The sequence below is a fragment of the Mya arenaria genome, chromosome 2, assembly GCF_026914265.1.
Source record: "Mya arenaria isolate MELC-2E11 chromosome 2, ASM2691426v1".
In the NCBI taxonomy this organism is placed as follows: Eukaryota; Metazoa; Mollusca; class Bivalvia; order Myida; family Myidae; genus Mya; species Mya arenaria.
The window spans coordinates 14,220,752-14,244,882 of NC_069123.1; the positions used below are offsets into that span (position 1 = coordinate 14,220,752).

At 33.9% G+C, this 24,131-nt stretch overlaps 1 protein-coding gene across 4 annotated transcripts; it reads left to right on the forward strand.

The window, feature by feature from the left end:
- Positions 1–243: 243 nt before the first annotated feature.
- On the forward strand, positions 244–15,246 carry LOC128209993 (histone-lysine N-methyltransferase, H3 lysine-79 specific-like). Of its 4 annotated transcripts, none has more exons than XM_052914284.1 (16): positions 244–368; positions 598–648; positions 2,834–2,908; positions 3,333–3,398; positions 3,589–3,714; positions 3,825–3,887; positions 5,681–5,734; positions 5,861–5,983; positions 6,090–6,155; positions 6,779–6,862; positions 7,665–7,748; positions 8,544–8,627; positions 9,429–9,512; positions 9,926–10,018; positions 10,192–10,296; positions 10,971–15,246. In XM_052914284.1, exons 1-16 carry the CDS (start codon positions 283–285, stop codon positions 11,140–11,142), a joined length of 1,416 nt encoding a protein of 471 aa, XP_052770244.1. In that variant the 5' UTR covers positions 244–282; the 3' UTR covers positions 11,143–15,246. The 4 variants fall into 4 exon arrangements, with proteins under 4 accessions (XP_052770244.1, XP_052770251.1, XP_052770267.1 ...); XM_052914291.1 differs by having other exon boundaries at positions 3,339–3,398; XM_052914307.1 differs by lacking the exons at positions 9,926–10,018; positions 10,192–10,296.
- Positions 15,247–24,131: the final 8,885 nt, after the last annotated feature.

The following is a 24,131-nucleotide window of genomic DNA, read 5'->3' on the forward strand; positions in this document are numbered from 1 at the left end:
TGAACTTTAGAATGTTTTAAAAGATGGGGCTTCTGTTTTCTTCTTTGGGCTTAATAAGTTCAATAATTTAATGTTGATCTGACATGTAAATGTTTGCTTGCTTATACAATTTCAGGTAATTGAGACCGACACTGAAGCTCTCCCCATAACAAATGCCAATTATCTAAATGCGGAAATAAATCATACTCTCGAGTACATGTAGTATAGGATCTAAACAACGAAACAAATATAGAAAGAGGAAGTACATTAGATGAGTGTTAACACAATGAACAGTCAGTAAAAATGGCTGCCGTTGACTACCAAAGTTTGGATTTAAAGGATAATTTTGGATCAAAATGCCAGGAAGACCGAAATAATATAAGTTCAAGGTTATATTTTGTTGATATGTTTTTCGTTGACTTTCATGCCGATTTGTTGAATGAATGACAGTAAGAAACTATCTTAACTTAAGAAAACAGCCGACCATTGTTTTCATCCATTCCAAATATTATTTTGCAATATTTTAATTTCATTTTTTAACATTAAAGTATGTAGGTAGGTATACAGCCAAATAAATCGAGAAAGCATATGTTGAAGTTGGATATATCATATTTTTAGACTTGGAAAAAGAACAGAAGAAGAAATAAGAGAGGAGCATCGGACTTTGAGGTGAATACTATTATTTGTTGATTTTTGCAAATGATCTAGAGCTATTGTGCTGTCTTTGAAGTTCACTTCAATAATTGAACATTTTATCACAGTAGAACACATAGTATCAGACGATGATACATTATGTCTCTAAATTGTTCCGAAAAGATTGTTTTTACTTAGCCAGAATATAATAATTATAATCCTTGTAATTGAACCGTATTGTACTCTAGCTGTTATTAAATGATATTTGTCTATGGCTATATGAACGAAGTGACAAAGTATTTTGAATGTTATAACCAGATCAAATCCTTTGTAAACAGTACTTTTTAAAGGCAGATATTTAGGCAATTGATTTTAATAACATAGCATATCATATTTCTTGATGTAGTCACCAAACTTTACAACAATAATACAGTAGAAACTACAGGGTTTTATAAAGCATTTAGCACTGACCTTAGTGAACAATCATGTTATAACAGTTTATATCATTTCTAAAAAAATACTCTTTAAAGGCTAGGTTTAAAACCATCAAGCTCTGAGCTTTTTTAGAAGCACTAAGTAATTGCCATAACGACACTGACCGATAGAAACGAACACATAAAACAGACCACATACGTGTCAATATAGCTATATGGAAACACAGTATGTTTCAAAAACATGATTTGGAAATTAAACACGTTTTTTCCCGTCAAATGAACCGCTTTCGCAAAATAAGAGATGGTAGGCTTTGGATGTGTATATACGCAACAGTTTCTTCTGTTAATAAATAACAAGTTTATACTCAAAACTATATGACAACGATTCTATTATTTAGAAAAGCCCTGCCCTAAATCCAAGAAATCTCCATATTGTATTCTCAAAGGTATTGCTTCTCTGTCTTTTTTTTCAACAAAACAAGCATATATCATGCTCTATTGGTCAATGGCTACAATAAATGTTATTGAAAATATGAATGCATATGCTTGTAAAATGTATTAAAATATATCATTTAAAGGGGCTAGGCACCAGATGGTCCCAAAATAGTTAAAAACATTACATACATAACAGTTTACCCCTTTAAAATAGCGCATTATGGTTTTCCAGTTTATAATATGTATAGTAACCATGTGAAAGACGCGTAATTGACACAAATACATATGCCGAGGTTATTTTTAGATTATTTGGCATTTAAAAGTCCAGGTGTATTTAGAATTGGGAAATTTCGCAAAAACTGGGGGGGGGGGGGTGACATGTATCAGTAAGCAAGATTCAATGCGTTGTACACAATGATAAATTATCAGTTTCATGTAAATTTTGGACAGGTTTCTTTTTATTGTTATTGTATCATTTGGTGTCTAGTCTCTTTAAAGCTTGTAATGATCCTGTTTTGGATGATCTTGTTTTTCTTTACCTATACATGCCTCCAAATGATTTTAAATACTGCAACTTCTATTATATGTTTACTCTTTCTGTGTATTTTTCTCCCTCTATTTAGCTTCTTTGACAAATTAAATACTGAAAATGATACCGTGGTATGAATCTTTGTTTTATATTGTAAGCGTAATGTTTTATTTCACCAGTGTCGTTGAGCCATGATCATTCATCAGAGTTCAACATTGATAAATCTATGCTGTACTCATAGCAACATTGGTCTGCTTTTCAGCATGCTCGGATTCTTATCTATTCTCTTCCATATGTGAACTTGCTAGGTAGCAACAGCATCGTCAAATTACGTGTTTTACAAACCCTTAACATCCATTATGCACTTCGTGCAAAAGGTTGGTTTTAATTGTGTTATTTTTACCAACATGTTTTATTCTCATTTCAACTTGCACTTCAGACTTCAAAAGTTTGTCAAAAGGTAATACGGCTAGTATAAGATGTTGATCTTCTAGGTTCTTTGATTTGTTGAACTATGCATGTTCGAAAATTTATATTTTTTCCAGGTTTTATTTTACACTGAGTCTGAAGTTTTTGTAAATTTGTGTACTGAAAGAATAAGATTTCTTGTGATAAAAACATGCTTTTCCTGCACTAAATACATCAAAATACATCACTTAAACACTGCATAATGAACGTTTTCGAGTCGTTTTTAGACCCATGGTATTTGAATGCCTGCATTTTTCATTATAAATGTTTACAGCTAATGACATGAACGTGTTATCAATTATGGTGTATACCGTGTTATTGACTTAAAAACAAATTGACATCATGAACATTTTAGGGTATTACGAAAAATCGAGGGACATCAAAACCAGATTTTCGAGGTCGTATCATCAATAAAACGCGAAATATGCAGGTAAGCCGTAGTTCTATACCTGTATGCATTTCAAATAACATATTGTATTGATTTCTAGCAAGAAAAAAACCCCAATGGAACCATAAACAGGTCAGCTGTATGGTTCTTGCTTATTAAAGACTTTTTTTTTATAAAGATCGAGCCAATTTGAAACAATCATGTACTTTTACTAGATCGGGTGTTTCATCTTGCGAAGCGTGGCAGACAATATGAGATAATTTGTCTCGCGGCGTTAGGGTCGCTCTTTCGTTTCTTATCATTGTAATTTTTGAATGGCCTTTCATGACGCCATACAAAGATTTCCCAAATTTATGTGTCAGATTTCGCACGCGATTTCGCACCGGAATAAAAGTGGTAAATTTAAAACACGAAATTGAATCATTGATAAATATTCATATCATATTTGTTTGAATTATTCATTGAGTTCCAGAACAACATCGAAAGAGGGTCAAGAGATTGACAATAATCCCCACGACCAGAGTGATACAAGGTACATGCAAAAGGCATGAAATAAGTTGATAATGACTTTGAATAAAGATGTCGATAAGAACGGTTTTGACTAAATCTTAATCAGTGTCATGGCATAAACTTTAATCTTATTTAAAGTTTCATTTAATAATACTATGTAAGTAAATGTATTCTTAAAGATGCTTTGTAACTTGCGTAGCCTATGATTTTAGTGTCGACGCAAACAGCCTGACAATCGAAATAACACAGGAAGAAGAACATTTATCTGAGTTAAACCTCCAGCTAGATGAGAAGAAAGAAACGATCACAAAATTGGAAGAAACGGTTGCAGATAATGAGTATGTTCCATTGTTTTCACCAAAAATAAATGTACTTGAATCTGAACATGGATAAAACGACACGATAGAGCCTATAGTTTGCTTATTCATGTTTATATGACTTATTTCAGAGAGCAAATAGACGTTTTGAATGTTGAAGTCAGAAAGCTCGCGGCAGAAAAGGAACAGTTAAGGTAAACACGGTCAATACAGATTAAACACATAAACTTTGTTCAGCTAATGATATGCAATGGTATTTGTATGAAACATGTTTTTTTGAGCATGTTTGTGTGATTTGCTTTTAAGTGGAGATGGTGAGAATAACAAAGCAAGGATAGAAGAACTTCAAAAGAAGCTAACAGACAAAAATGAAAAGATAAAAGAAATCGAAAAAGAAAGGAGGTATGTGAGAATTAATTCTGATCTGACTTGTATACATACCTTATTTGGTGTTAAAAAATATATTCTACCACTGCAATGGTGTATACCTTTCCCAGCAATATCATTAAAAAATAATAAGTTAAGTTAAAAAATCTTTGATACCAAACGATTCATCCATCCATTACCATGGGGTGTGACCTAGACAATTTGACCAAATCAATTGATGTATATAAGACGCGGTGTTTAAATATACATCAAAGAAACATTTTGATTGTTCTATATGTTAAGCCAAGGTGCACTTACTTATCTCTAATACAATGGTGAACATATTTCGTCTATATATAACGTAATATCCTTGTTAAACTGAGCCACATGAACAACAATAATACTAACTCCATTTACATGTCAAACTGTTTTCACACAGTCTAACATACGTATGCGCAAAAACAGACATGGAAATATCTTGATACATTTACATTCTTCCGTTTCAATGTAAACTTTTCTAAAACCTATATATCGGTTCGACCTTACAACGACCTGAATGGATGATCTTGCGCTTTGCAACAGCAATGATTATTGGTAGCTGAATGAGGGATAATTGATCAGATATCCATTGGAAATAAAGTTTGATAAACATCATTCCCTTACATTTGAAACTTCGATGAAAGGTCTTTCGACCAACCCAATCCTGCTAGTTGTGTCAAATTTTAATGTTTGCATCGAGATGTTAAACACATATTTTGAATATTTGCAAGAGTGGTATTATTATAATTGGAGCTTTATGCTCTTCTCATAAAATAAACAATTGGTATAACATATAAAACTTGGTATTACCAGAATTAATGGTTAATAAAAAAAGTGTTAAGGAATATAAGTTTGTATTGACGATTGTCTCCGGTATTAAGAATTAAAAAATCGTAACTGATTTGAACGAAATAATGCTTTACTGGTAAAGATTAATGATACAATTTGGCATGAAGTGATTGCGAATTAACAATATCGACCTTTATAAATATTTTTCATAAACATGTGTTCAAATGTTTTGCCGCTATTAAGGTATACAGAAATAGCATTGATCTACCTAAAAACAATTACAATCAACATATCTCATATATCTCAATAAAATTACGCGGTTGGCTTTTTTAAAAGATGTTTCATGTTCTTTAGAAAGAACACTTCGACAACAAATGAAAATATGTGTTTCCTTTCTTGCAGTACCTTAATAGAAGATATTGGAGAAAAGAACGGTGCAGTTGAAGCGCTAAAGCAACAGCTGGAATATAAGACCAATTTGGCACAGCTACAATGGGTTTTTTTTCTATTTCAATTTCAAATGTGCATTTGTTCATCACCACCAGCATGATGATGATGATGATGATGATGATGATGATGATCATCATCATCATCATCATCATCATCATCATCATCATCATCATCATCATCATCATCATCATCACCACCACCACTACCACCAGCATCATCATCATCATCATCATCATCATCATCATCATCATCATCATCATCATCATCATTCTACCAACAACACCATCAAACCAATACCACCAACACCATAATGATCTTAATAATCATAATTTATTTTATATAGGCAATTGCACCAGATGAGTGACACAGCCGAGCAGAACAGTTGTCTACAAAAAAGGTTGTTCATACGATTAAATAGTACCATTTTTAAACACACATGAAAATGATATAGAAACATTAAAATTTTGTGAGTTGTAATGTTTTGTGCCTTTTAATGACTGCTAATTAGTTAATGTTTTCACAGATGTTCAAGTATAGAAAAAGAGATAGCAACAAATGCTGAGGAAATAGACGATTTAAACAGAGAAAAGGAAGATTTACTTGCCGAGGTTAACGAACAAAGACAAGCACGAGAAAATCAATCCAAGTGAGATAATAACCTTGTAATATGTTTTCAATGTTGAGAATACTACAAATGAATTGAAACAAACACTGTCCTAAACTTTATGATCAAAAATGATTTTTGATTGCAGCGAGCTGCAACAGAAAAAAGACGAAAATGTTTTTCTTCTTAACCAACTGTCGAAAAAAGAACACAGGTATTTTTTTCACCATTTCTATTGGTAACAATGAGCATGTTTTTATTACGGGTATGACGTCATAATAAAAACATATCTTATTATGTTATGCAGAAAAAATCTCAATAAAAAGGTTTTATGAGTGATAGACATGTTCTCACATGCTCAAATGTCATTTTTATACCTTGAGTATCTACTCTTGCTTGATTTATCATTTAGGGTAGCGATTAAAGCATTCACTGCTGCACTTAGGTTGAAAGGGCATTTATGGAAGAAATGTCATGGCGGACTGTGCAATTTTTAGAGTTTGTTTTGCAAGTGATTATTCCTAGAAAAACATTGGTCCCCTTTTTATTGGCTTTAATTGTCATTTTATGTTTGAACTTCAAGCATATATGTGCTATCATAATCTGTATCCGCTCGAAATGCCTTTAGATGTTATCTACAAATGCTCATTTGAAAATGAATATACAAAGTAAGATTAAAGGACAATGGTGGTGTGTAACCTAAATGCGTGTCTCTTGTGTGGCTTTCGGAAGGTAGCTAAATGTATCCTATAATTTAATGAGTTTGTAATAATAATATGTTACAAAACTATTGTTTCAATTTTGTGTAACCCAGCCCTGAATGAGATTTGTTTTCAGGATAATTGAGCTGGTTGAGGAAAAAACAGGGGCCAAATATGAAATTGAGGGACTGAAAAAAGACATTCAGAAGGAAAGAGATAAGTATGTAATATTTTGTTCGCTATCTATAAATGAACTTGATTGTGCCTGAAAAATAAATAAAAAATAAATTCAGTGCTGAATACATTATTCATCTTATTTTAAAATATGCTGAAACCCTAGAACTAGCAGCAAAAGAAAAAAAGGAACAGTAAAGAAAACCAATAAAATTCTTTTTTTTTATACTTCCATCTGGACAAATTTCTGTTGTTAACACTAAGCACGTTTTTATTACAGATATGACGTCATAATAAAGTCATATGTATTTATGTTGTGCAGAACAAATTCTCGATAAAAAAGGTTTTATGAGTGATAGACATGTTTTCACATGCTCAAATGTCATTTTTATACCTTGTGTATCTACTCTTGCTTGATTTATCATTCAGGGTAGAGATTAAAGCATTCAATGCTGCACTTAAGTTGAAAGGCCATTTATGGAAGAAATGTCATGACAGAATGTACAATTTTTAGAGTTTGCTTTGCAAGTGATTTTTTCCTAGAAAAACATTGACCCCCTTTTTATTGGCTTTAATTGTCATTTATGTTTTTACTTCAAGCATATGTGTGCTTATCATATTCTTTATCCGCTCGAAATGCCTTTAGATGATGTCTACAAATGCTCATTTGAAAATGAATATAAGTTTAAAAGACAATGGTGGTGTGTAACCTTAATGCGTGTCAATTGTTTGGGTTTTGGAATGTAGCTGAATGTATCCTATAATTTAATGAGTGTGTTATAATAATATGTTACAAAACTATTGTTTCAATTTTGTATAACCCAGCCCTGAATGATGTTTGTTTTCAGAATAATTGAGCTGGTTGAGGAAAAAACTGGGGCCAAATACGAAATAGAGGCACTGAAAAAAGACATTCAGAAGGAAAGAGAAAAGTATGTAATGTTTCGTTCGCTATCCATAAATGAACTTGATTGTGCCTGAATATAAATAAAAAACATGAATTCAGTGCTGAATGCATTATTCATCTTATTTTCAAATATGCTGAAACCCTAGAATTAGCAGCAAAAAAAGGTAGGAAAAGTAAAGAAAACCAATAAAAAATCTTCTTTTATGCTTTCATCGGGACAAATATCTGTTGGTAACACTAAGCACGTTTTTATTACCGGTATGACGTCATAATAAAGTCATATGTATTTATGTTGTGCAGAACAAATTCTCAATAAAAAAGGTTTTATGATTCATAGACTTGTTTGTACATGCTCAAATGTCATTTTTATACCTTGGGTATCTACTATTGCTTGATTTTTCATTTAGGGTAGAGATTAATGCATTCACTGCTGCACTTAAGTTGAAAGGCCATTTTAGAAGAAATGTCATGACAGAATGTGCAATTTTTAGAGTTTGCTTTGCAAGTGATTTTTTCCTAGAAAAACTTTGACCCCCTTTTTATTTGCTTTAATTGTCATTTATGTTTGTACTTCAAACATATGTGTGCTTATTCTTTATCCGCTCAAAATGCCTGAAGATGTTGTCTACAAATGCTCATTTGAAAATGATTATAAGATTAAAGGACAATGGTGGTGTGTAACCTAAATGCGTGTCTCTTGTTTGGGTTTTGGAATGTAGCTGAATGTATCCTATAATTTAATGAGTGTGTTATAATAATATGTTACAAAACTATTGTTTCAATTTTGTGTAACCCAGCCCTGAATGAGATTTGTTTTCAGGAAAATTGAGCTGGTTGAGGAAAAAACTGGAGCCAGATATGAAATTGAGGGACTGAAAAAAGACATTCAGAAGGAAAGAAATAAGTATGTTATATTATGTTCGCTATCCATAAAAGAACTTGATTGTGCCCGAATATAAATAAAAAGATGTATTCAGTGCTGAATGCATTATTCATCTTATTTTAAAATATGCTGAAACCCTAGAACTAGCAGCAAAAGAAAGATAGGAACAGTAAAGAAAACCAATAAAATTCTTCTTTTATGCTTACATCTGAACAAATTTCTGTTGGTAACACTGAGCACGTTTTTATTAGAGGCATGACGTCATAATAAAGTCATATGTATTTATGTTGTGCAGAAAATAAATCTCAATAAAAAGGTTTTATGAGTGATAGACATGTTTTCACATGCTCAAAATATCATTTTTACACCTTGTGTATCTACTCTTGCTTGATTTATCATTTAGGGTAGAGATTAAAGCATTCAATGCTGCACTTAAGTTGAAAGGCCATTTATGGAAGAAATCTCATGGCGGACTATGCTATTTTTAGAGTTTGTTTTGCAAGTGATTATTCCAAGAAAAATATTGGTCCCCTTTTTATTGGCTTTAATTGTCATTTTATGTTTTTACTTCAAGCATATATGTGCTAATCATATTCTGTATCCGCTCGAAATGCCTTTAGATGTTGTCTACAAATGCTCATTTGAAAATGAATATTAGATTAAAGGACAATGGTGGTGTGTAACCTAAATGCGTGTCTCTTGTTTGGGTTTTGGAAGGTAGCTAAATGAATCCTATAATTTAATGAGTGTGTTATAATAATATGTTACAAAACTATTGTTTCAATTGTGTGTAACCCAGCCCTGAATGATGTTTGTTTTCAGAATAATTGAGCTGGTTGAGGAAAAAACTAGGGCCAAATATGAAATAGAGGCACTGAAAAAAGACATTCAGAAGGAAAGAGAAAAGTATGTAATGTTTCGTTCGCTATCCATAAATGAACTTGATTGTGCCTGAATATAAATAAAAAACATGAATTCAGTGCTGAATGCATTATTCATCTTATTTTCAAATATGCTGAAACCCTAGAATTAGCAGCAAAAAAAGGTAGGAAAAGTAAAGAGAACCAATAAAAAATCTTCTTTTATGCTTACATCTGGGCAATTTTATCTCAAATATTGATTATTTTACCTATAGCAATATAGTATTCTATTAAAAATTACCAACTCCCCAAATGAGAAACGGGTCGGCTGCAATTCACTGTCCTTTTGGACATTTCGTCCTCAATTTATCCCAAGATTTCGTAGACTAATTGTTTTATACTATTTTGAAAGATTATGCAATTTTAATGCACAATCTATCTTCTTTTACGTTTTGTCAGCTCAACTGAAATTACGAAAAAGCAAAACGAGTTAGATGAAGCTAAAAAGGAAATCGAAAAGTACAAATTGGAACTGGAGGAAGAAAAAGCAAAGTATGTGTTTAATTATTTAATGGCAATCGTTAAAACAAACATATTTAAAATATACAAAAAAGCCATTTGACCACAATGCCTATTATCTATATATTCAATGAAATTCATTCAGACACGTCTTTGATGTCCTGAACAAACATTTGTCTTGTAAGTAAAAATCATGAATATTGCAGAAAAAAACTCGAACTTGACGAAGCAACATCTGAAATGTCTGAAGTCCTAGAAAAATTGGCTGGAGCAGAGTCTGCATTATTGGCGGGTGATGAATCATTCAAAAGGTATTATTAAGCATCACTTGTGGTTGTTTTTCTGTTGTGTGTGTATAGGGGGGGGGGGGGGTCGAATGTAGGACAATGTGATTTCGTGGTCCTATTCAAGGGTTTGTCGGCCGATACACCTGATAAGCCGTTTACATTGGACACACGTGATTGTTCCTTCCGTTTTAACTACCCAGGAAACGGAACCATGCGTCAATTTATAAGTATTTCTGTTTTATAGAAAAAATGGCAAACTTATACTTTTTCAGATTTTTTAATCCAGAAACTTTAGAACATGGGGACATAACTCGTTCAGGTGTCATTACGTAAAACCCTAACAGTTGACTCGCGTTTGGTCAAAGTTCCTCATATAATTTAAGAATAAGAGTTTATCATTTAATTAATCTATTCTCTAGTTAAATCTAAAACGGGGTCCTTATTTTCTATGACATGATAAAAATTCCTTTTATGACATTGCTAGAAAGCAAACAGAGTTAGATTTTGCAAAAAAAAGGAAATCGAACAACTCCGAAATGCAGTCAAACGTGAAGAGGATGAAAGGGAAAAAAATATGTATACAAATTTGTAAGACTATTGAGAGATGCAATTGTTTATATGTATTGTTTAGATTGACACACACTCTTTTAGCTATGTACAAACTTGACAATTGTGAGAAAATTACATGTACATTGTAGAAAGACAACAAACAGGCGACGAAACAATTCTGATGGCGACACTAGCCGCGCACGTGGACGGTTTAAGACCGGAGACCCGCAGCTCGGTTATTTGAATGATAGCGACGCAAGAACCAATTCTGGGTTCAATGATTATAACAAATATGACATTCTAAATGACCTAAGCGACTAACCATTGTTTTAGTAATAAACAGAACTTAAAAACATCGAATGTTACGGGCGTAATATCCAGTGCTAGCTACTTGAGTGACTGTTTAATGCAAAGAAAGATACACATTTTTGAAATAGCTGAACATTGGTTGTATAACAGTGATTTGTATTTCTTAAATTGCATAAACATTCAATACTGTAGTCACGCAATCTCAGACCCTGACTCTTTTAAAACCTAGCTATAGAAGGGTCGGAAAAGGGGGACTAGCAATAATGTGGCATCGTCATTTAAATGAATATGTATCGCCGATAACGTTTAACTCTAAATATATCATAGGCATTGAATTTAATGTAAGCCCTTGCCAATATTTGTATGCTTTCGGGTATATCTTCCCTGCAAAAAATACTCTGTAGATGCATTTAGACACGCCTAAATGATGTAGAAAATGATGTTATACAATTTTCACATAAAGGAACTGTTGTTGTAATGGGCGATTTTAACAGAGAGTTTCCTTCACGGGAACAAAACATATATGTGCTTAGACTACGTGGCCAGTCTCTAACAGATACTCACTTCGAAATAACATTGTTGCAGTAGATGGTCTGCCAATTTGCACAGGCGCGCTATTTAATAACTTGCCTTTCAATAGTAAAATATAAACTCTTCCTATACTTGTACAATTGCAAATGTAAAAGTTTCCAAATATAAGATGAAGATTGTACACATTTTCAACACATCGCCCTATCATAATGAGTATTGTCGTTCCCATATATATGTTAAGGAAACTAAGCAGTTGAATACAGACACGCGGTTTGTTAACTGACAGACGGTAAAGCCGAGCTACATTTAAAGCTACAAGGCTAGAATAGAAGGGAGCCAAGAGTCAAGACATCTATCCAGTAAAATACCTCTAGTAGAAGAAGATATTAACGCCTACTACCGTGAATTTGTCACAGATATAAACTAGGTAACTAGAAAGTGCATACCAAATGCAATATTTTAACCTTATAGCAAACCTTATTGAACTAAAAATATTTCACTCCTTCACAAGAAAATGATAGGTGCTTGGAGTAAATGGATACTTAATTGAGGTGAAATGCACGAATCGTCGAACACACGAAAAAGTTTATGGAACGGCTAAAGCGGAGTTCAGAAAAGCTCACAGATATGCAGTCCAGAACTATATACTGAAACTTAAACACGAGGTACACGAAACAACAGAAATGGACCAAAATAATTATGGAAACTTATAAATAAAAAGCTTAAACAAGTAACATGTGGTAAAATATTTTAAATGAATTTCCTTTGTAAAACTTGCAATACACCGGAAAAAATAAACGAAGGATGGAAATATTATTAAACCTACCTTTATTCTCCTGATGAAACTGATATGGAAAGGATTGTATTACGTAAAACAGAATTAAACAATGTATTAGAAAATGTAGAATGCCATGTACAAAGGTTACCTTCCAATCTAGGACCAGATGTTATTAAACAGATAAAGAATTGTAAAAACGGGAAATCTAGTGGCTACGAAAAAGTTAACATTGAACATTTGAAATTTGGCGGCGACGTTATCATAAAGACGCTGTCAATATTTTTCCAAAATATGTTAAAATTCCATTTTGTTCCGAAAGAATTAACGAGGAGTAATAACAACGGTGGTAAAGATGCAAATAAAAATAAGTCATACCCTAACAGTTACCGAGCAATATCCTTACGTTCAACTATCCTTAAACTATCCTTAAACTATTTGAAAATGTATTACTATACAAATTAGACGAGTTATGTGGACCACGAGAAATTCTCTAAAATGGCGGCTTCTAAAAGGAGCACATATGTAAGATGACGTCATTTATTTTAAGAGAAAGCATTCTCTTCGCACTTGAAAAGCAGTCGAAAATATACGCGTGCGAAGTTGTTGTTCTGCAGGCATTTGATTATGTAACTTTCGAATTGCTTCTGTTAAAACTGCATAAAACTTGGATTATTCGAAGAAATGTTTAAAAACATCCAAAGCTGTGTTAAACTCAAAGAGGCTCTTCACAGTGGTTTGATATTCAATAAGGAACAAGGCAGGGTCAATGTATAAGCCCGACGATATATCTAGTCTATATCAATGACCTAATGAATAACTTAATAACTGATAAACGGTGCCTTAAAATGAATTATGAGAGTTATGGTTGTCCAACATCTGCTGATGATATGATTCTTTTATCGCTAAGTAAGGATGGCCTGCAGTATTTGATGAACATCTGTTACAATAATTCAGTCAATGAAAACTACAAACACAATGCTCAAAAATGCAGCGTTGTAGGGTTTATCCACTTAGGAGTTCATTGGGACAAAATTGTATCGATTGATCGAAATATCAACGTCGCTTGCAATAAAATAAGGAAAACATATTTGAGCCTTTATACATCTGTATGAAACCACAGTTTTGAGTAAAGGACTATTCGGATATTAGCTATAGTCGTCGATGCTGGAGACACAAAGATCATTACCAGAAACGACAATGTATTAAAGCTATGCAGTTTTTACCGAAATCTACAAGAACCGACTTTATTTTTCATATGTAGGCCTAATTCCTATTGAAATGAAATCGAAAAAAAGAAATTGTTCCTTCTAGGCCAAATGTGTCACTCATCAAACCACAAGAGTGTGAAGATACTATCCAATTATCGACTTGTACAAAAATATTAATTACCACAAAATATACATGGCTTTTCCCCAGATATATTAAAAATTCTTGGAAAGTACGAATTCCACGAACATATGAAGACATACATTGAAAGCGGACTATTTCCTAAAATATCGATATGGACAAGCCGTGTTAAAAGGCATTACGTTTTCAATGAGTTTTATCGACGACTAACAATTGATGGAGCATATCAGATTTTATCAGCATGCAAAGTGAAATCGCTCCATGTATATCTTGGAAATTTGCAAAACTGTACAGAGAATACCTACCGTACTGTCAGATAATTATTTTCCTGTTCAGTAAACTGTTTTCAGGTCGTGTTTATTTGCCTACAATGTAAAATGCAAACTGAATCCATCGGGCACCATAAACTTTTCTTTTGCACCAATAATAATAATATTCGACAATTACTTTGGCGTGAACTGCATTCAGTGTTAGGTAATGATATGTTTGCTAGCTTTTATACGCTAAGCTTTCATAAGCAAATTGTCGCGAGGTATTCCGGTTATACAGACTTAAATCTTTCTGACGAATTATGTGTATCTATGTATAAGGTCATTACAAGATATTCGCATTCTCTTGTTAACCCATTTGTGTTCCTAAAACAGATTGAGGACATTACATTCACGTAGCATTCAACTGTGTCAATATTACGCCCGATATTCAGAATTCTTATTCGTTTAAATATTATTATAAAATACGTGAGAGCCAAATATTTGTCTATTTTTTTTTACTTTCGTCTCAATTAGACAACGAAAAATTAGGCACTAAACAGTTCATGCCAATCAAATCAGATAACGACGACTTAATCATTAATTACAAATTATATTATGATTTCCATACCCATGTCAAATCATATGAAATCATTGTATGCCATTGTGTTATTATATATTAAGTAATAATTCCAACACTGATTAACTAGCGCAATTATTTTCCTTTCACCAATATAGTAATGTTACGCCATAAGTACTTGAACATACATGTATATATGTATTTACTTAAAGATATATTCACTTACAGACATTGAAGATCCATTTCTATTTTCTTATCACATGTAATTAAGTCATACAAACATGTTCCATGTATATATGTACATCTTCGATCTCAATTATAAATGTGTCTATGTTTATGTATGTAATGCTATGTTCAATCTCTTTTTCAAAAGAGGAAATAAAGAAGAATCTGTCTATCTAAATGTCTATCATCGGCGGGAGCTGTGGCACCCAAAAGGTGCTACTTGATTATATAATTATATTTTATTATTTGAGAATAATGTGATTTAGTTGTCTTATTCAAGAGTCCCTTGGCCGATTTACTTGGGAAGCCATTCGCATTTTTTCTTCATTTAAATCTATCCAGGAAACATAACCAATAGTAAGTTTATAACCTTTCTGTTCTATATTTTTGAAAAAAATATCGGCAAACTAAACCCATGTAATTGTATTTGTATTCCAAATTCCGAAAAAACAGTTAAGAATAAAATTACTGAAGTACAAAACGGTCAAAATGTTGTTCGCATCGCTGTTACTTTCGATATTAGGCCTTACTTTAAAATAGTTTCAAGAGCGTATTACACTCCTGTAAACTTTAACATCAAGGCAAAAGGTGAAATAACATCTGATGTGCAGGGGGTGGTGGTTACCGGACAAGGACTGTCCTCACAGACAGGGACAATAAAACCTTTAAGGGAGTTGATATCATAAGAAAGTCAGTGCTAGCTGTACTCCAACTTGATTCTAGTCAGCTTGACATAATTCACCCGACCTTTTAGCTGTCTCTCTGTCTAAAGCAAAGCAAATTGTTCTTGTTCAGTAACTCTCAAATGGAAATTTAAACGTATTGCAAACAATTTCCACCGTTAATGAGAGAAATGCTTTGGGATTGCATCACTGGATTTTGGTCAACTCAAACGTGGAAGTCTATGATCTTCGAGGAAACCGCTCTAATATTTTAGTTGACATGATATAATGAAAGGCGAGTTTGATCAGCAACAATATGTTGCTTTTGGTAACAATTTGGTCTACTTCATTGACTGGGATCAAAACCCTGTCACTTGCATGTCTATAGATAGAAAAATAAGACACCAATTTCATTTAACTGAAGAAATTCTGCATGATCATGGTGCACCGCTTGGTCTGGTGGTATCCTCAACCGGAACGGTTTTCGTAAGATGCAGGAAAGGAGTTTATCAACTGGACAGGAATTTGCAAAATGGTCGGTCTCTTGAACGACGGCTACCACGAGGAGTTTGCCTTGCATACAGTGATTGGGATCAGAAAGTCCTTGTAGCATATACAAATAGCAACATTGTTATTGGAATGGCAGTAAATGTACGTTAATATAATCGATTGTTGATTGTTAACTGTCCAAATTTGCTAATGCATGGATAATTTCATGTTAAATCAATTTCTGCCAGCTCAAGTCGGCATTTAAATCTTGTCATTCGTGTTTATTCTGTTAAATTGAATGAACTATTCTGATATATATGGACACATGTTAAAATAGTTCGTGTATTTCCGATTTATAATTCATTTTGTTAATTTAAATATTTGTGGACCGGTAAGAATCGAGCATCAATCCGATTTCCGCCTGCTTATATTTTATATAACGTGTTGTTGCTGACCATATTTTGTTGACCAAAATGACTGGCAAAGTTCATTATGAAGAGTTTTAGTAAATGTAATTACATTTTTGTCGACGGTTTTGATCGATTCGAAACTATGACGAACTGACACTTGTCATAAGTATCACCGTGCCAATAAGGATTAAATAGGAGAGAAGATGTCGGGCACTTTTTGAAGTGTTTTCTAGATCTAATTAGATATCCGATTCTGAGCAGCTTAAATGAAATGATAAATCATTGTTTTTTTTATAATTCTTGCCTTCCGAGGGAGGACACATGAGATTAAATTCCAATTTGACAGTAGTACTCCTTGGACACTATCTGAAAATAACGTCATATTGTTTATGTTTAATACTTGAATATTTAAAAACTACAATAAACTTAAAGCTATTAAACGTTTACATAAATGTATGTCAGATGTTATTTGTTTCGGAATCGTGTTTTGACACAGAAATAAATAAAAACTCGATTTTCATCGGTACATAAATAATTCCATCCACTAAACTCGAAAGTATATATTTTAACGGTCAACAGAAAATGGAAATCCTCGTTTTGGCTACGCCTACAATTCGGGCTCTTTTGTTTGCCGTAGAACGTAATAACTATACAGTATTTTATACATATAACATATTTTTTGTTGAGTGAATCCTACTACGCGATAGTTCTGTACAGGATATGTATGCATATATACAGTGCTATATACTAGTATCCGTCATGTCTATGTATCGGTTTCATGTCAATATAAACCATTTATTCGATTTAAGCACTCGTGAAACATTTGCGATAACAACCTCCTTATACACCAGTTTCTCGTCAAAATCTTCAACTATTTTTCTTGATTGCTCTCCATGTATAAACATCGAGGTGGACACGGGAGCTCAAAATCAAAAGGCATATGGTTTTACGTGTATAGTTTGTTAGAAGTCATCATTCGAGAAGACGTTTTGCTAGTTTGAGTCTGAAATGGTGCATTCCGATATAGACATAATCATGTTCAATTGATGCCCCCAGTGCATTCCATTGACCTAATTATATGGCTTCACTTGACCTTGAGTCATACATGAATAATATACCTTTCTTTTATGAGCAGATCATGTGACTTTAGTCTAATGTGCATCGAGGGATTTATTTCTAACTGCATCAATGTTATCTTAAGCGTAAATTAACTACAAACATAACTGTTTACTGTACGTGATAGTTCACTTACTACAAAGCCCCCACCGATAAACGCGTACGAATATACACTGGATTATATATATTTTTTGAAACGTTTTCAGTTAGGCTCAATGATATTCCCCAGTATGGAAGCATAAGGAAAAGGTTATCTGTAAATATCAGCCATTTGATTTATTGTGTTTAATGATTATGCCGGATTGTACTTTGGTCTTAATTGGTAAAACTTGTTTCTCTACTATCTTACTTTGAATTTCACTTGATGTCCGTTCGTTGTTGATCACATCCTTGTAACATCCAGTTTATCAAAAATAAAATATTGAAAAACGCCAGGCATTTTACCGTTTATTAAACCGTCCTGGAAAACCCCAGTTGATATTCACATTCAAGATAGTTCGCGTGCAACAACGCGCCATTACTTATCGATTTAATTTATTGAGTATCTTATTTAAAACTAAATGATGACCTTTAAATACAGTGCCATCGAATATTTAAGCAACGGATATTTTGCAACCCAAATCATTACATTTTGCGTACAAGCTTTTGCGGACCTTCATATACATGTATGACAATGACATCGTTTCGACGTCTTGTTCACTTTGAAAGTAACGTTATTGATACCAAACTTATTTTTCTGTTGACGTACAGCTAAGTGCCGACACTAAAGTGGCTGCGAAATATTTATATTGAAGGCGGCGATTGTCATATATGGTTGCGAAGGAATGAGTTATACTTCCGATCAAGGATGCAGCACAGATCATGGCGACGGCGTTGGTTGCGGAGGCTGAAGTAACATCACCGCTTATGGCGGGGCGTTTTTTGGAGGAGGCTGTATTAACAGTACCGATCGTGGTGATGGCGTTGTTTGTGGAGGCTAAAGTAGCAGCGCCGATAGCGGTGGCAGCGATGTGTGTGGAGGCTGGAGTAGCAGCACCGATCGTGTTGACGGCGTTGTGTGTGGAGGCTGAAGTAGCAGCGCCAATCGTGGTAACGGCGTTGTTTGTGGAGGTTGAAGTAGCAGCACCGATCCTGATGACGGCGTTGTGTGTGGAGGCTGAAGTAGCAGCACCGATCCTGATGACGGCGTTGTGTGTGGAGGCTGAAGTAGCAGCGCCGATCGTGGTGACGGCGTTGTGTGTGGAGGCTGACGTAGCAACACCAATTATTGAGACGATGTTGTGTGTGGAGATTTAACAGCATTGATAGCATTCATTAGACGGCGCTTATGTCGGACTCTAAGGTGTCAATGCTATTTCTATTTTTTGAGCTTGTTTTTTTCACATTGATGGAACATTAGGCATGTCATAATAGGGACAATGTGTATATCGGATTCTGGCGTGGTAACGCCACTTACAATGACAGTGTTATAATGACGCTTATGGCGTTGAGGCGACATTGTATTTTTAATTACTAACGTATCGAGACGACGGATTTTTTTACCGTAACATCCAAGTTTACGTAACGCTAACATGTGTAACACCCAAAATTGCGAAATGTGTCATGATAATGTCTGGAAATTGAGACTGGCGGTTGAGTTCATTGCTTTCTGTACTCCAACTTGATGCTAGTCCGTTTGACATAACTCAGCTACCACCCGACATTATAGCGGTCACCCTTCTTGAAGCAAGGCAAATTGTTCTTTTTCAGTTAGTTACTCTCAAATGGAAATTTGAACGTGTTTCACTCGATTTCCGTTAAAAAATGCTTTGGGATTTCGTCACTGGATTCTGACCATATTATTGTGGTCAACTCAAACGTGGAAGTCTATGATCTTCGAGGAAACCTCTATGAAATTTTAGTTGACATGACCGACGATATAATGAAAGACGAGTCTGAGGAGCTACAGTATGTTGCTTTTGGTAACAATTTGCTTTACTTCACTGACTGGGAGCAAAACTCAGTCACTTGTATGTCTAATAAAGAAATCAGACACCAGTTTCATTTTACTGAAGAAATTCTGCATGATCATAGTGCACCGCTTGGTTTGGAGGTATCACCAGAAGGAACGATTTATGTGAGGTGTAGAAAAGGAGTTAATCAACTTAACAAGGAATTGCAAAATGGTCGGTCGGTTGCACCACGGTAGCCGCCAGGTGTTTGTCTTGCACATAGCGAATGGGACCGGAAAGTGTTTGTAACGTTTAGAAAAAGCAACTCAGTTATTAGAATGGTCAGTATTGAAAAAAATTGATTAATAATGGAAATGATTTCCAAGATGGAATATTTTAAATTAATGTTTGGCATGAAAGTCGAGGGAAAACAATATACATGAATAGAAGGTTTTCTTTTCGATTTATTTCATACCTCACAAAACCATCCCAACATTATGAATTAATATTCTAAAACAGAAAGAAGCTTATAATGTATCGAATTTTATTTTGCCACCGTAAAAGACATAGTATGTTTTGTTTTTAGTTGAATTTAAGCACTCATATAACTGGTGATACATACAGTTACTTCTTTCTTAAAGTCTTGTTTTATACTTTCAGCCCTTATAAGCACAACCGCGAGACTAGTTACAAGTGATTTGTCTTTTATACTTGCAATCTACTAAATGCAATAATGCCAAATGCTTCGGTCTCATAGACGTTAATATCAAAAGTCATGAAATAAAGTTTCAGAATAGCTATGGAACAAAAAATATATCCCTTCTCTGAAATGTTGATACCTCAGTTTTGAAAAGTGAAAAAGATGCATTTTGTAATTCATATCTTACATTGCTCAAATACGTAGAATCACAAGTGGACGAAACAATCTAGTCAGAGCTATACTGTTTTAAAAGTTTTAACCAATGCTTGCAAATTTACGGGTCATATTCCCTGGACGGCGCGACATACTTAAATTTTCCTAAAATACTCTTGAACCCAAAGCTTTGAGATAATGATGAGTTTAGAATTGTCAAATTATGCTTATGCATTTAAAATAGCTCGTTGGTCATTTCATGTCACGTCAGAACTCCCATCCTCAAACTTAATTTACAAACTTCGTAATTTTGAAATGCCATCACCTAATCATATGCAGTATAAAAGAGTATGCAATTCGCTAGTGATGGTTTATAATGATTTTAAAAGCAACTCCATTTTAAAATTAATAATAAGAATTTGTCATCCATTTAATAATGCGATAAGCGAATTTATTGGTATCACAATTTGATTAAAGTTTACCTTTAACTCAACGTGTTTCATTTATAAACAATAAGCTTAATTAAATATTTTAATACCGATTAATAACTACCACGGTTTTGACTCACACAGGCTATACGTGTGTATTCCGAGTAAGCTGAGTTGGTAGGAAAAAAAAGGGATTTTTTTTTTTAACATTTTTAAATTCATTATGTTCCCTCGACAAAACGTAGTGTCGCCAACACCAAAGTCGTCAAAGACACTGAAGCGGCTGTTTATATGGACTTGCTGAGTTGATAGAGCAGCTGACTTGCAATCTGTTACTAAAGTATAAGTGAATAAAATGGTTGGAGGAAAACTGTCAAATTGAAAGAAAATTGCCCTAGTTTTATTTTATTCTTCCTGTTTTCGTATATATAACTGTCTTATCGATGTTGTATAAAGTAATAAATGAAAAGTAACCTGACTTTTAATAACTAATCGTGCATAATTTGCGTTTATTATTAGGAATGTAATTATATTAGTACATAGTGTGCAAATCGAGGATGGTAATTGTGATCGCCATTGTTTTCAAAACATATGTGATTTCTATTGTACCAAATTAGTTATGTGATTGCTATAATTTTGCATCTTTACATAACGAACAACTCAGTATTTCCGTTTGACGTATTTCATTTAAGAATTCATTTGGATAAGCGTATGATATAATGACTATGGTCCTTCGCCACGTTTAAGACACTCGTCAGTTTTCGCTCTTGTACATTTAATCTACAAGATACTTTTGCAAGTGCCCTTGTTTACATATAAATATGAACGCAATTATATCAATCGGCATTGTATTTTGCAAAAGTACTTGTATGAGAAATAAAATAAGCAAATTTTATTCCTGCCGAAATATTGTCCACTGTTGACGTATGACGTCAGTATCACGTTTTAAAAAAGAGTTGTTAGATAAAGGTCTGATTGCTAAATAGTGATATTTGGTCGATTACAAAAGGTGATAAAGACCAGGCACTGTTTTATAAGAATATAGAGCATAGTGTTGCAAATCAGGCAACAGTACATTGTTTGCACTAGCGGATTAAGGGGGCGCGGCGCCCAACCCCTAAAAGCGTTTACGTTTATTTCTATTTCAATATTAGAAAAAAAGTAATAAAATGCGCCCAAATTGCACCATTTCTAGAACTATAATATGCTAAAGTTTTCGTGGAGAGAACCCCCAACTCCCCGTGAGGGTGTAGGTCAAAAGGTTACACCCCCCTAACGTCAAATCCTGGATCCGCCCCTGGTTCTAGTACCAGATAACAAAAAAGTAAAATAAATCATTCTCTTTATAAAACAGTCCTTCACCAGTCATCCTCGTTGACCATAAATGTTCATGTCCTTCGTTCTACATTCTGATACTCTTGGACTGTCGACAATATAAAAAAGTATAGCAACAATACTCCTACACTGTAGGTGTGTCAACATGAGAGTGTCCTTCCTAACCTTAATTTGGTGGCATAATCAAATAGTATGTATATTGTTCATGGAATGTATGTATGTCTTTTGTGTCTGTCTGTTAAATACCACCCCGTGTTAAATACCACCCCGTGTTAAATACCGCTCCCTGTTAAACACCGCTCCTATTAAATACCACCCCTTGTTAAATACCGACCCGGTAAATACAATGCCAACTCTGGTTTGATCTAATCAAGTTTATTAACATTAAAGATAGAAACAGAAACTACTTAAAATCAAAGACAACCATGTCGATAACGTAAACAAGGCTTATACAATAAATTCGAAAAGCAGACGAGCAAATAATTGAGAGAGTAGAATTATTAATATCATGCACCAGCAACCACAGAACAAAGAAAATTTCAAATCAAGTGAGTTTTAAATAGCAAATGCTGCATTCCTTATTAGCTCGACTATTTGTAGAATAAAGAGGCTTTCCTTTTCATTTTAATTGCTTTGACAGGCACATTTTTTATATTTTTAACCAAAGTTAATGCCTGGTTATTAGAATGACGTACGCCGTTGTTGGGGCGGGGCGACCTGAGGTTGGCGTCAAACTCATATATGGTATCGAATAATTATATAATAAGATTTGACATATGTTGACCGAACTGAGTATATAGGAAAATCGAAAAACGGAAAGTACTGAATAACTTATGTTAGGATTGAAATATTGTGACCTAATCTGGTATGTAGGAAGGCTAAATGAGTTTTTTTGTGAGCATTATATAACTCCAACTTAATTATTGTAATATTTTAACCAAATACATATTTTACAGGATTTTATGCACCCGTTTAATAAACGGGGCGTATTATAGTTTCACCTGCGGCGTACGAGCGGGAGGCGTCCAGTATGTTGTCCGATCAATAAACTTAGAACCCTTTGTCCAATCAGGTGAGCGATATGGTGCCATCTTGGTCCTCTTGTTAAAAGATACAAAAACGGGGGGGGGGGTTATAGCCTTAGTGCCGTCGTCAGAGTCGGCGTGCAAAGCCTTAATATTGGCTATAATTAAAAAAACAAAACAATTAGAGGTAATGAAAAATAACTTGGTAGAGATAATACGCATACATATTGGAAGTTCCATATTTGACTGGTTATGCCTCTTTTTAGTCTTAAAAGAAAACTACAGAAAAACAACAGACAAGCGTTGGCGTTTGCTCCGCGGCGCTCTTTGGAATTATGTATTGATCGGAGAACACGCATCGCTGGAATAAGTAATGATTCATAAATGTTTGAAAGTAGACCATATTAAAAAACGAACCATACGAATTGAATTGTGAAATATGATATTCGTTGGTTTATTGATCGAAGATATCGTTATTTATGAACTGTTAACAACCCTGGAGTGCATGATTGAACCATAAAATGGAGTTTAAATTAAACTGCAGAGTTGTGACATGGACGATCGTTGTGATTGTTTAAACACTTTAGGAAAATTATACCATTAACCAATATTGGTTTGGAAAATATGACATTATTGTAGCAATATTATGTAATAGTTAGTGTTTATTTTTAGTCATATAAACAAAGGGTCGACAGGACGAACGCAGCAATTCTAAAATGGTTTAGAAGGTGTTAAATTTCAAACTTTCTGATTTTTTAGCGCAAAATGAACCCATACTAGCCAGCATGTATGCGCGAGCTTAAAACTAATCGAAATAACTTCAATCAATGACTGAAGAGAAATTGACGGTTCTGTTATTTTTTAATGGATTTGGGGTTGTCCGAGCACCTTTAAATGATTAATTGTGAACCAATCCGGCGCCCCAATTGTCTCATGAGCCTCATATTTAAATGATGCTTAAATAGTTTTTTATTAGGGGGTTTTTGGTTGGAAAAAAAGAAAAAACTTTTTTTTTCAAAACCCTGATTACCTGCTAGTTTGGA

Bases quoted from the DNA above. Each gene is read 5' to 3' on its own strand.
- LOC128209993 (XM_052914284.1), top strand. From the start codon at position 283: ATGGCTGCCGTTGACTACCAAAGTTTGGATTTAAAGGATAATTTTGGA. The intron at 3,399-3,588 runs GTACATGCAAAA...CTATGATTTTAG, and splicing joins CACGACCAGAGTGATACAAG to TGTCGACGCAAACAGCCTGA. The intron at 5,984-6,089 runs GTGAGATAATAA...TTTTGATTGCAG, and splicing joins GCACGAGAAAATCAATCCAA to CGAGCTGCAACAGAAAAAAG.